At 35.3% G+C, this 13,914-nt stretch overlaps 1 protein-coding gene across 1 annotated transcript; it reads left to right on the forward strand.

Moving 5' to 3' along the window:
- The first annotated feature begins 282 nt into the window (after positions 1-282).
- prmt7 (protein arginine methyltransferase 7) lies at positions 283-13,664 on the forward strand. Its single transcript, XM_059335843.1, has 17 exons — positions 283-526; positions 1,704-1,740; positions 2,155-2,304; positions 2,925-3,033; positions 3,240-3,352; positions 4,127-4,356; positions 5,196-5,376; positions 5,458-5,585; positions 6,421-6,559; positions 6,643-6,726; positions 6,814-6,861; positions 7,711-7,800; positions 8,787-8,948; positions 10,053-10,127; positions 10,871-11,031; positions 11,134-11,230; positions 12,526-13,664. The coding sequence occupies exons 1-17, from the start codon at positions 432-434 to the stop codon at positions 12,682-12,684; spliced, it is 2,058 nt and encodes a 685-aa protein (XP_059191826.1). The 5' UTR covers positions 283-431; the 3' UTR covers positions 12,685-13,664.
- The last annotated feature ends 250 nt before the right edge of the window (positions 13,665-13,914 follow it).

Raw genomic sequence — 13,914 nt, forward strand, 5'->3', positions numbered from 1 at the left:
TATAATTGTGACTTTCTACATCATAATTTCGACTTTTTATCTCATAATTATGATTTTTTTTATCTCATTACTTTTTTTCATAATTTCGACTTTTTATCTCATGATTTTTTTAAATCATAATTTCGACTTTTTTTTTTATCTCATAACAATAACAACAAAGCCATGTTTTCATTTTTATTTTAATAACTGTTGGAAATTGGCTTCTATAGTTGACTGTATCTACCTAATAAAGTATAAAAAAATAAAAAGTAACGAGGCCGGGCACGTGACAAAAGAGTGTGACGTCACTTGGAAAGATGGCTGCCTCCGTCGGGGCAACGCTGCATTTGTGATCCAATTTCTTTTTTAGACTTTTGAGGAATATTCTGTTAAAAAACATATTTTTATTTATCCGTATACGTTACCGGAGAGTTGAAGCAGTCGTGGCGGAGATGAAGACGTTCAGTGGGAGAGCCAACCCGGTCACCGGGTCCTTAGACTGGGTGGAGGAGAGTGAGGAGTACGACTACCACCAGGAGATAGCCAGGTACACAGACAGGCTGGGGAGCACTGCATCAGATCAGCTGCACGGTTCAATGTTTTCTTGTTGTCGGTAGTAATGTGTACCATGTTTGGAGAATGACGTTCACTATAAACCATCTGAAAAATAATATAAAATCCTGAGTTATAAATGTGTTTCTGGTGTGCTGATGGGAAGAGCTGAGCTTATAAACAATCTAGAGATGCAGATTATTAATGTGATACTGATTTATTCAGTTCAGTGGTGGAAAGTAACTAACAGAGGTGGAAGAAGTATTCAGATCCCTTTCTTTAGTTTGATATGTGGCAAGAGATTAAGATAGACTAATTTTGATAGTTTGGGGGAATATTTGAATTTTAGGTCAATAAAACTCTTAATATTCAGTGTCAGTGGTGGAAGAAGTATTCAGATCCCTTACTTAAGTAAAAGTACTAATACCACACTGTGAAATTACTCCACTACAAGTAAAATTCCTGCATTGAAAACTTACTGAAATAAAAGTACAAAAGTATCAGCATCAAAATGTACTTGAAGTATCAAAAGTAAAAGTAATTCAAATTGTTTTATATATTCTAAATACGTTATTACATTATTTGTATTGATGCTTTTATGTTAGCAGCGGTTTCATTTCGTAAAGGTAGGGCTCATTTAACTACTTTATATACTGTCATAAGATTTAACTAAAAAAGTCGAATCACTTCAAATTTATGATGTTTTTTATGTTAAATCTCAACCTGAAAAGTAACTAAAGCTGTCAGCTAAATGTAGTGGAGTAGAAATATAAAGCTACATAAAATGTAATTACTTAGGTAAAGTACAAGTATTGTCCTAAAGTACAGTACTTGAGAAAATGTACTTTCCACCACTGGTTGTTGTCTTACTAGAGTTAGGTGTTTTGTCTTTAACTTACAGTACATTGGGCTATTTTTTTTTTTGTATTTGTATTTTATATTTTTGTTTATTACTGTATTTTATTTTTTGAATTTTATTGTTTATTACTGTTTTATTTTTTAATTTTATTGTATTTTTTTAAAATGTTATTGTATTTTATTTATTGTATTTTATTTTTTCTTTTCTTTTTTCATTTATTTTTGTTTTGTTTTGTTTGCTGCAAGTTGCTCAAACAAAAGCATCAAAACTACACTGGAATCCTGTTGATCAGTTTATCATGTTTATCTTTCAGGTCCTGTTATGCAGATATGCTACATGACCATGATAGGGTAAGTGTTGGAGGACATGAAATTATTTCCAGTTAGATGTTTTTTATGTTAAATGAGACTGTTGGACCACAGGGTGCCTTCTATATAATTGTGTGTTTCATAAAGTATCAGAAATCTACACCTGTACTAAGAGAGATGTAGTTTCCCTTTGGTTTGAGGCATTAAACCAGAATCTTTGTTGGAGAGAACATAAGACTAAAAATACACTTCTGATGATAATGAATACATAAAAAGTGTAAACAGTGTAAACCTGGCATGTTGATACTATGTTCATAATACTGCTGTTTACACTCCAATTATGTTAAGTTGACTAAAGCCTAAACTGATGAGGCACCACACTGACTTTAGTAAATCTGTCTGCAGAGTGTTCACTTTTCTTCAGCATTGATGAACGGATGTACTTTCTGTTTCCAGAATAAGAAGTACTACCAGGGCATCCGGGCGGCTGTAGCCAGAGTGAAGGCTCGTGGTGAGAAGGTGATCGTCCTGGACATCGGGACAGGAACCGGCCTGCTGTCTATGATGGCTCTCACTGCTGGAGCTGACTTCTGCTACGCTGTGGAGGTAGAGATGCTCTTTCGGTTTGCCCTGGATGACAAGAAATGTCTCTGTTTTTGGATTCTTTGTTCTAGGATTGTCAAAAGTATCGATACTCAAACGTTGTATCCGGATACGATACTCATTTTCAAAAGTATCGATGGAAAGTGTTATTTTCTCTCTTGAAATTCCCAGAATGAAGCAGAGAAAAGTTGACTTATCAAGCTTGCCTAATAGTGTGCACAGCATACAAAATATTGTTCTAATTGTTATTGTTTATTGTATTTATTTATTTTTTGCACTACCTCAGAAAGCTTGTTATCATATTTGCAGTTTCTTTTTGCACAACTGGTTTTCATTATAAATATTTAACCTGTGGTTCTGTTAATTTTTACATGTTGCATTTTTCTTGTTGTTAAAAATATTTCTGTTAAATGTTGTGGTCTTTGTTTTTATCCTTGTGGTATCAAAAATGGTATCGAGTATTGAATATTGTCCTGAGTATCGGTATCGAGTTAAAAATCTTAGTATCGTGACAACCCTACTTTGTTCACAAGGAGGCATGCAAGAGAGTCCCCTGGATTAATTTCCCTTGTGAAAATCCCAGACGGCTTCACGTCTCACCTCTGTTTCTTTTGTGCCTGCAGGTTTTTAAGCCCATGGCTGAGGCTGCACAGAGCATTGTGGAGAAGAACGGCTTCTCTGAAAAGATCAAGATTATTAACAAACACTCCACTGATGTCACTGTGGGGCCAGGTCAGAGAGACTCACACAAATACACACACACTCGTGTCTCTTTGTTTCTGTCACTTGACTGGTGGAATTTGCATGCATCCTTTATTGTTTTCTACAATAAACATGTGATCCTCTGTGAATTTGAGAGCTGAGAAGTCTACAGACAAGCTTTATTATCATATCTGTGCTGATGTGCCAATATGTGTTTTGTTTGTGATTTAATACAGATGGAGATATGCAAATGAAGGCCAATGTTCTGATCACAGAGCTGTTTGATACAGAACTGATAGGTGAAGGAGCCCTGCCCAGTTATGAACATGCTCACCAAAATCTTGTGCAGGTGTGTGAATTTATACATTTGTATTTTAATGCATTTGTTTGCATGATGTATGAAGTGACATTAATCTGACACTGGTCATGAACTTTTAATACTAGAAAAAAGTTAAACTCAGTCTGACAGTGTGGCTGACATGTATAACCCCATGTGTTTCTCTGTCTCCTTGTGTATAATTTACTCCCCTCTGGTGACCTTCATGGCAAAAACTGCTATTAAATCACCGTACAATATTTTTTCTGCTTTTTTCCCTTCATAAATCTCTGAAACAGCTTCAGACATGTTCATAACTACCAAACATTCAATATTGTTCATAATTTTAACCCTTTCTATGCCAGTTTATATATTTGAATTATTCAATCATTTCTTTTAAAAAAACACAAAAATTGATTATTTTCCATATAATAAATAGTAGGTGGGTAGGGCTTTGGTGGTGATTAGAGTCTTGGATATGTCACAGTTTAGCAACAAAGTTGATTTGATTGTATTAGTATTTTTTATGTAGTAATAGATACTCCCTCTGGACACCCTAGTGGCCAAAAATGCCTCATTGATTTCCATACAAACCACATTTTTTGGTTTCACTGCCATTATGCTCATCAATCTGATCCTTAAATGGAAAAAAAAAGACAAAAATGGTCAAAATAGCATAAGGGTTGAATAAGACTGTTGCATCATATTCTGTATAATTGTGTTTGTCATTAAATATCAAGAAAAAGTTAAATTCAGGCTTATAACTCCATGTGGTTCTCTGTCTCTTTGTGCTCCTCCACCCTGCAGGAGGGCTGTGAGGCGGTCCCTCACCGGGCCACCGTCTACGCCCAGCTGGTGGAGTCGGAGCTGCTCTGGAGCTGGGCTCAGCTGCAGCCGGTGGAGGTGGAAGGGGCCCGTCTGGTCCCTCCGCCCGCTGTGGGCCACTGTGCTGGAGCTCATTCAGTGTGTGACATCCAGCTGAGCCAGGTGTCTCCTCACAGCTTCACCCCGCTCGGTCCTCTCTGCACCATGTTCAGGTATGAAAGTGAAGCCGTTTTCTCATATGAATCAGGTCCAAACTGGTCCAGTGTTACCCTTACGTACACTTTAGCACATAACAGGAGATTGTCTTTGTCAAAAAAAAAACGTATGAAGCCAAAGAAGAAGGATCGTTTACACAAAGACACAAATGACAAAACAACCCATTTAAATGTCTAACTGGAAGGATGACAAGATTTGTGAACCTCTGTCTGTAAAGGCTGACAGCGAAATCCTGAGACAAATTCAAGGAATATATGCATATTATATATATATAAGCAATTATAAAACACAAAGAAATGCAAGAGTATACATTTGAGCAAAACTTGCTAGCATGAATTACTGAGTTTAATTTTATCCAAAACTTATTTAAACAAAAAACACACTTAAATTTGCAAGATTACTGTGAAAACTAACCTCATGCCTCTTTGGGGGCTAAAACATAAATCATTGAACTCCTTCACGTTATCTTTACAGTTTAATCTCACTGAGTTAGTTTTACGATCGACAGGAAGTCTCTTTACGTCCTTTCAAAATAAAAGGGTCCGTTGTCGAAACAGGCTTTTGCATAGTACTGTAAATACAACTTTTATTTTGCCATGTATGCATGTTTTTACACATACTGTAGTATGTGTAAAAACTCAGCGATTAATTGATTGTTAACATTACAGATGATCGAGTTGGCAGGTTTCTTCCAAACGCCCATCCCTATTCTAAATAAGTTCAGGATTGCAGTGCATGTGTAAAAGAGATTTTAAAAACCTGCTCCCCTGGATTGTTTTCATCAGTTTTTACCACATCTCACTTCCCTCCCTCTGCTCTCTGTTTTGCCCCTCAGTGTGGATTTCAGTAAGCCAGTATCCAGTGCGTTCCAGTCCCACTCCTGCCAGTTTGCGGCTCTGTCTGGAGGTCGGGGTCAGGTCGTCCTGTCGTGGTGGGACCTGGACATGGATCCCAGTGGAAGCATCGTGTGCACCATGGCTCCCAGTTGGACGTACCCACAGCCAAAGACGGCTCCGGTGAGTTGTAGAGACACTATGATGTTATGATGTTCAGCCACACTGCCGTCACTCCTTGCTAATTAATGTGGTGTGTTTCAGTGGCGGGACCACTGGATGCAGAGTGTGTACTTCCTGCCTGTGGAGAGCAGAGTGACAGAAGGAGAGGAGCTGAGTCTGACTGTCTGCCATGACGACTACAGTCTGTGGTACAGCCTGCAGTCTCACAGGTAACAGCTCAGAGACGACATCATGTACATTCCTGCTTTACTTTACTTTAACATAAACATTCCCAAAGTGAGGGAAGCTCACAACAAGATCTTTTAACGTAGCTGGTCTGGAGGAATCCTCCTTACCACATGGTCTTTTTCTATGTGTTGTCTTTTTTTTCTTGAGCCAATAACCATTAATATTAAAATATGTCACAATGATTAAATGATGACAAATGTGTAATTGATTGTGAATGTGCTTTAAAATTTTCTTATATACATATATATGTATATATATATATATATATATATATATATATATATATATATGTATGTATATATATGTATATATATATATATATATATGTATGTATATATATGTATATATGCATGTATATATATGTATGTATATATGTATGTATGTGTATATATATGTATGTATATGTATATATGTGTGTATGTATATGTATATATGTATGTATATGTGTATATATATATATATATGTATGTATATTTATGTATATGTATATATGTGTGTATGTATATGTATATATTACAGTGATGAAAAAATCTTTAGACCACCCTTTTTCTTCAATTTCTTGTTCATTTTAATGCTTGGTACAACTAAAGGTACATTTGTGTTTAATGATAGAGCTGATATCTGGACATCTTTCATGGTTTTTTTGATAATGATTTGGATTGAAGGGGTGTAAAAACATATTACATAGAAAAACATACAGAACATATTTATATATTTAGTATTTTAAGTATAATATAATTATGCTAAAATTCCAATGTAAGTATAATAAAACAGTATAATATCTGATAATGTTATGGTGTATGTTGCTGTCCTCAGCCAGCAGGACCCTCAGACCGCGGCTCCTCCTCTCCGGCCCTGTTGTACCTGCCAGGCTCACCTGGTCTGGACTCGTCCACGTTTCGGTGAACTCAACGACAGACGGCGTACGGAGAGTTACGTCAGCGCACTGCGCAGTGTAAGTGAACGCCAACGAGAATCAGAAGTGTTGGTGAGGTGATGGATAGGGCTGTTCTCTGATCTCTGCTGTTTAAACTGCAGGTTCTGAGGGAGGACAGCGTGTGTCTTGGCGTCAGCGATGGAAGTCTGCTTCCTGTGTTTGCTCACATGATCGGAGCCAAAAAGGTACTCTGCTTTGACCACATACTGTACCCTGCCCAACTAAAACACTACACCAGACTCTGTTATTCACTCTTGTTTTTATTCTCTTAGGTCTTTTGTTTGGAAAACTCCAGAATGTCTAAACAGGTTATTGAGCAGGTAAATAACTATTTCCTGTCCTACCTCATCTTTGAGAACTGACACATGAGCCTTGATATTTGACACTTTTCTGGAATATAAACAAAACTCCAGAGGCTGGTTTTTCCTTAAAGGAAAGTTATGGGGGATATATCACAGACCAAGAGGACCACATAGAACACCTTTATGATGTTTTAAAAAAAATACTACCCCTAAATGTCAAAGATCTGTGATGTGAGATAAACGTTACATTTGGCGTTTATGGTAATTATGTTTATAATATTTATGTTTATAATATTTCTTATTCTAAAATGAAAAAAACTAGACACATTTTCTGCTTACAGTGACACAAATTTGCCATTTTCTTTGCATCTTCACAACATTTATCATAATTGACATTAATAGTGCTGTTTAACAATAAATTATTTTTCAGATATGTTTGTAAGTAGCATAATAATAATAATAAATCAATAATAAATAAAAACAAATAACCATGTGACTTTTTGTTTGCATCTCCATAACATATATCAAAATTGTGGCTTTAATTTGTTCAGGAAATATGGTCAGAATATGTTAAATGCAATACAGGACACCCTATTAATGGATTAGAATTGTTAAATGGGTTTAAACAAAAAATAATCTTTTGAAAAATTAGCTACTTTTTCACACTGTTTCCAGTCACACCCACATTTTTGGAGAAGTCACTTCTTGTCAAAGTCCCACCACCAGGGTGTTGAGTCTGTGTCACTTGGGGATTTAATGAGTTCAGGTGAAGCATAAAGCTGAATATGGGAGATTCTAGAAGATTTAAAGTGTTTGTTACACGGGTGTCACCATGGGTTCTTATGGGTTAAAAATGTTTCTTTGCAGGTGTTGGAAGCTAACTCCATGAAAGGAAGTGTTGAGCTGCTGGAGATCAGGCCGCAGCAGCTGACCAGCAGTGACCTAAGAGGGGAACAGGTACTTTTTGAAGCAAGTCTTCAGTTGGTTGCATTGGTGTCATATATTTATTTTTTTCTTATAAATTGACAGTTCAACCTCGAAAGGTTGAATTATAAACAGTTGAGATAATTACCACATCTAACTGATAACTGATAACTGATAAAATCATTGTTAAAATTTACCCGTAAATGCTGAAAATCCATAAAATACAAATAAAAGTAGAGAAAAATATATATACTCCCCTCAGCTGTATAGTAAATTATAGCATTATAGCATCTTTAAGCTTAATATTTTGTTTTCTAGGCTGTTTAATGTATATATAATTATTGTCTCACTTATGGAACATGATCAGCTTGTTCTTAGTGGTGGAAAGTAACTAAGTATATTTACTCAAGTACTGTATTTAAGTTCAATTTTGAGGGTCTTGTACTTTACTTGAGTATTTCTATTTTATGTAACTTTATACTTCTACTCCACTACATTTAGCTCACAACTTTAGTTACTTTATAGGTTGAGATTTTACATTAAAAAACATAATACATTTAAAGTGATTTGACTTTTTAAAAATTAAATCTTATAACCGTATATGAAGTATTTAAATTAACCCTATCTTTACTAAATTAAAAGCAATGCTTACATAAAAGCATCAATAGAAATAATGAAATAATATATTTAGAATATTTAAAACAATCTGAGTGGGTCCATTCTGCATAATGAGTACTTTTGATACTTTAAGTAAATTTTGATGCTGATACTTTTGTACTTTTACTTCAGTAAGTTTTGAATGCAGGGCTTTTACTTGTAGTGGAGTAATTTCACAGTATGGTATTAGTACTTTTACTGAAGTAAGAGATCTGAATACTTTTTCTACGCCTCCTTGTTCTACAGCCTCCGAGTGCTTCTAGTTGCTCAGCTGTTTTGTTGAAATTCAAATAATCTGTTAGGATTTGAAGCCAGAAATCCCACCCAGTTTATTTTGTACACCTTTGTAATCTCTCCTGCAGATCTCCGTCCTGATGGGTGAACCGTACTTCAGCACCAGCCTCCTACCTTGGCACTCCCTGTACTTCTGGTACTGTCGGACGGCCCTGGCAGGCCTCCTCCGGCCCAACGCCACCATCCTGCCCTGCACGGCTACACTTCACATGGTGGCTGTAGAGTTTCAGGTGGGGCAGATGGCAGTATTTTCTCTCAGAGATCGGAGAATTCGGGGTTGTGAGCAGTGTTTAGTGTGAGTTAGTAGATAGAAGAGATAAAAGTGGTGTAAACTATCTAAAAGCTGGAGACCTGGAGATTAATCTGAGATGCAGCTCGGCACTTTTTCTTATTCTAGTTCTTAAATCTTCATTAAAAATGATCATATTAAAGGCGTATGAGTCTTTAGAACATTGTTTGGCTTACTTAAGTCCATTTCCATGCACTACTATAGATAGAATGGATAAAAATGGTCAAAAAACCTCCAGAATAATACATCAATATACTAAGACCTTTGGAAAACCATAGAAGAATCCATGCTGTGATTTGGGTTCAAAAACTTTGGTCATATTGGAGATTTCTGTATTTTCAGCAATTGGATGACGAGCAGTTCTGTTCCTCAAATTGCTGAGAAACACTCTTATTGTCAATATACCTAGGAAAGATCTAGGTCTCTAGTTTGTGGTTGTAAAGTTCCATGAGGCTGTGATTATCCTAGAAGTCACAGCAGCTCATTTTATACAGTGAGATTGAGACTCAAGAAATGCCCTCACTGCAATGAAATGGCTACTATGGGGACAAACAGCAATACACATGAATAAGCTTGGGCTTATTGAATCCACAGGAGTCTGAGCTTTCCAGTAATGTCCACTTTATGTAATTCCAAGACTGTTTAGAGACCTCAATATGCAGAAATATTCAAATACACTAGGTGAAAATTATACATGAGAAAATCTGTGGTTGCTGCCTTAAACTGCATTGTATCATCATAAAGCAGGCATTATGTAAAGATCGACCCATTGAGCCCATTTTCATTCAGATATCTTGAGGTCAGAGGGCCGCTTTGAAAATCACCATGTCCTCGTTAAAAAAACTTTGGAGCATTATTCTTACTGTCTTTTTCATTAGCAGCCTTGTTTCAGGGCCTTTTTTTAGAAGATGGTAGGTAGGTGTGGATTCCTAAGAGAAAGGTCTAAATGGCTAAATTTATATTTTATAATAGTATGGTGGAAGAATAATTATTAAGATTGTTAGGTCCCTGATTAATTATGTTTGTCTTTTTCCATGTGTGTCAGGATCTGTGGAGGATAAGAGCTCCATGTGGATCATGTGAGGGTTTTGATGTCACAGCCATGGATGAAATGGTCCAGGTAAAAATTTTATGTATTCATTTTTTTAGTGACATCCAGTGTAAGCTACAGGTAACTCTATTTTTTAATCTTGGTGAAAGAATATATACATTAGAAAATAGAATCCATAAAATACAGTTCACAACAGAGGGACAACTACCTGCATTTTGTTTTTCTTTGTGTATTTTTTGCTTGTAGAATGAAACAAATAGCCACACCAGGATACCTCAAATTATGGGTTTTGGTATTAAAGTTAGACTTGATTCAAACATTGTCCCTAAAGCAAAAAAGATCATATTTAGCATTTATTTCATGGTTTAAAAACTGATGAGTAGACATTATATATCCATGATGTTTAGCTGAAAACAATTTTCTGTTTTTCCAAAATCATGTTTTTTTATCATAAATTTTTATTTTTTTTTATTTTTTTTAGTTTTATTGGGATATTACTGTCAAAATCACCTTATTCTGCCTGTCCCATTTTTTTAAATATTATTTGATAATATTTTTTTGATAATATTTTCATTGCATTTTCCAACAAAAACAAACTGTGGCCACAAAATAAAACAAATATCCAACTACTTATTATGCAATATAGACGATACAATGATAATGCTCTGTCCCATCACGATTGACAGCGATGTAGTAAATACATATCTGGAAAGAAAGAAGAGTCATAAAAAAGAAACTTACAATAATCTGTTTCCTTTTCGTGATAGAAATTCAAAATAATTATTTTTTTAAATCATCATCTGTCCTTCCAGCGATCTCTGGATTGGCGTGAGTCCAGCGAGGCGGAGCCCCACCCTCTGTGGGAGTACCCGTGCCGAGCTTTGACCCGCTCCACCGCCGTTATGACCTTTGACTTCACACAGTGTGTCCCTGAACAGCCAATCAGCAGTCAGGGCTCACTGCCTCTTATAAGGTACTGAATGTTTATGAATTCATGTCACCTGATTAACTCTGTCTACCCCCCAAAATTATAACTAACTGCAGAGTTAACAGTCTAATTACATTTCTATTTTAGGACCGGTCGTTGCCATGGTGTTGCATTGTGGATGGAGTATCACATAACCGATGACATCACTGTCAGTGCGGGTCTGATTGAACCAATCAGTGAGCAGGTATCACAGCCTTCACCTACAACTAGTGAAGGAACAACAAAGCTTCATGAACCATTTGCTTTATTTACGGAGCCCACTAGATGGCGCTCTTTGCAAAGTTATAATAGTTTTGGATTTTTCATTAGTTTTAGTTTTAATTTCGTTGTGATTTTTTGTTTTCAAATTCAGTTTTAATTAGTTTTTAGAGTGCGTTTGATAGTTTGAATTAGTTTTTATTTTTTTGGAAAATGCTTAGTTTTAGTTTAGTTTTTATTATTTTTAGTTTTTTTGTAATTGGGTATTTGTTGGGTGCGGGATTCAAAAAAGTCACAATAAATGTTTCCTTTATTTCCTTTGTCTGATCCATCTCAGCCCCAATTAATTAAGTCATAAAACCAGATGGATGAAATAGATTTCATATCAACCAAAACGGTTTACGTATGAAAAAAGTTGACAAAGGTGAAACAAAGGACATTTTCACAATAGTTTTAGTTAGTTTTGTAACCACAAAATACAGTTTCAGTTAGTTATTGTTGTTTTTTTTAAACTCTTGTTTTTATTTTTATTTCAGTAAACGAAAATGTTTTTTCAATTGTAGTTTTCGTTATTTCCTTAACTATGACAACCTTGGCTCTTTGTTCAACAAAGGGCTGAAAACGCAAAGCCTTTTTTTAAGCCAAGACCGCCATCTAGTGGGGTCAAAAAATAAAGCAAATGGTTCATGAAGCTTCAGTGCCCCTTCACTACCTACAACCCTATATCACACACTGACCATCTCTTCATATTTTAACTTTTGATACTTTAAGTACATTTTGATGTTGATATTTGTACCTTTACTTCAGTAAGTTTTGAATGCAGGACTTTTACTTGTAGTGGAGTAATTTCACAGTGTGGTGTTAGTACTTTTACTTAAGTAAAGGATCTGAATACTTCTTCCACCACTGATCACATGTGGACAGTTTCATAACCAGTTAAAGACTCTTTGCAGTATGTTTAACCTACCACCTGCAGTAAAAGATATAGATGGATGATAGATAATCGTATCCAGAATTACCAAGAACAATGATTTATTCATGTGAAACTGAATAACAGTTTATATTATTTTAAAATCCACAACTTTTTTGTCATTTTAGAACCAACCTTCTTATCTTTGATTTAAAGGGTTGAGTTCAGGTTTAAGAAAAATAACTCAACCGCCTGATTTTTTTTTCTGCAATTCCTTAATCTGTAACAGTTAGTTTGCAGCATTTGTCAAATGAGGTCATTACATCAATGAGGTCTTTTTTCCTGACTGATTTTCTGTTCCTTCTCTGCAGGGTGAGTGCGTGTGGAGTCGACACAGGAAACAGGGAGTGTATTTTTTCAGGCCAGCGTGGGAGAGCTCAGGTGATGGCAGAGCAGCAGTTTCTTACAGCTTCACCTTTGAACCCAGTTTGGGAGACATTAAGATGGACTTCAGCATTGCCTCTCAGTGATGTACACATGTCTGTAATTGCAATTACAGAGTCAGTGCTGTGTAGATTTTTTTTTCAGCGCATATAGAATGTACAGCTGGTGGACATGTTTGCTGAATTTGACAAAAATTGTATTGGATAAGAACGACAGACTCCACCGTTGATGTTATTGGTACAGCGTGTCTTTGCAGAAAACTACTAACTGTTGTTTGTGGTGCTATTATCCTAACAGTTATGTTGAGTAATATAAATGTACCATCAGATTAGCCACATTCAGTGAAATATAGTCATTGAAAAAGGTTATTAGACCCTTGTTTTCTTCAATTCCTTGTTCATTTTAATGCCTGGTACAACTAAAGGTACATTTGTTTGGACAAATATGATAACAACAAAAATAGCTCAATAAGAATTTAAGAGCTGATATCTAGCTATTTTACCATGGTTTTCTTGAGAATGATTATGACTACAGGGCTAGATATCAGCTCTTAAACTCTCATGAGCTATTTTGTTTTCACTATATTTGTCCAAACAAACATACCTTTAGCTGTACCAAGCATTAAAATTAACAAGAATGTGAAGAAAACAAGGGTGGTCTAATAATTTTTTCCATGACTGTATATGGGAAACAATTCTCTTTACTTAATTGTAATAAAATAAGAAACAAAAAGCCATGTCTTACTGCCAAATTGTTTGCCTTGACATAAATAAAACAGCTTTATTTTGACTGTTTCTATAGACCTCTTTATGTTGAAGTTGCATTAGTGAACATCATGTAGGTCTTACTTTATACTGTAAGCAGTGGTGGAAGAAGTATTCAGATCCCTTACGTAAAAGTATCAGCATCAAAATGTACTTAAATGATCAAAAGTAAAAGTACTCGTTATGCAGAATGGACACACTCAGATTGTTTTATATTCTAAATATATTATTAAATTATTATTAGTGCATTTATGTAAGCAGCATTTTACTGCTGTCAGTGTAGGGCTCGTTTTAACTATTTAATATACTGTTATGTGGTTTCATTTATAAAAATGCATAATCTTTTTAAATTGTTTTTATGTGTATGTATATATATATATATATATATATATATATATATATATATAGTAAAAGTATAAAGTTACATATGTATAAATACTCAAGTAAAGTACAAGTACCTCAAAATGATACTTAAGTACAGTACTTGAGTAAATGTACTTAGTTACATTCCACCACTGACTATGTATATCAGTGGTCAGACTGATGTAAATA

The sequence above is a fragment of the Centropristis striata genome, chromosome 6, assembly GCF_030273125.1.
Source record: "Centropristis striata isolate RG_2023a ecotype Rhode Island chromosome 6, C.striata_1.0, whole genome shotgun sequence".
NCBI classification, from domain to species: domain Eukaryota; kingdom Metazoa; phylum Chordata; class Actinopteri; order Perciformes; family Serranidae; genus Centropristis; species Centropristis striata.

Bases quoted from the DNA above. Each gene is read 5' to 3' on its own strand.
- prmt7 (XM_059335843.1), top strand. From the start codon at position 432: ATGAAGACGTTCAGTGGGAGAGCCAACCCGGTCACCGGGTCCTTAGAC. The intron at 2,305-2,924 runs GTAGAGATGCTC...TTGTGCCTGCAG, and splicing joins ACTTCTGCTACGCTGTGGAG to GTTTTTAAGCCCATGGCTGA. The intron at 3,353-4,126 runs GTGTGTGAATTT...TCCACCCTGCAG, and splicing joins CTCACCAAAATCTTGTGCAG to GAGGGCTGTGAGGCGGTCCC.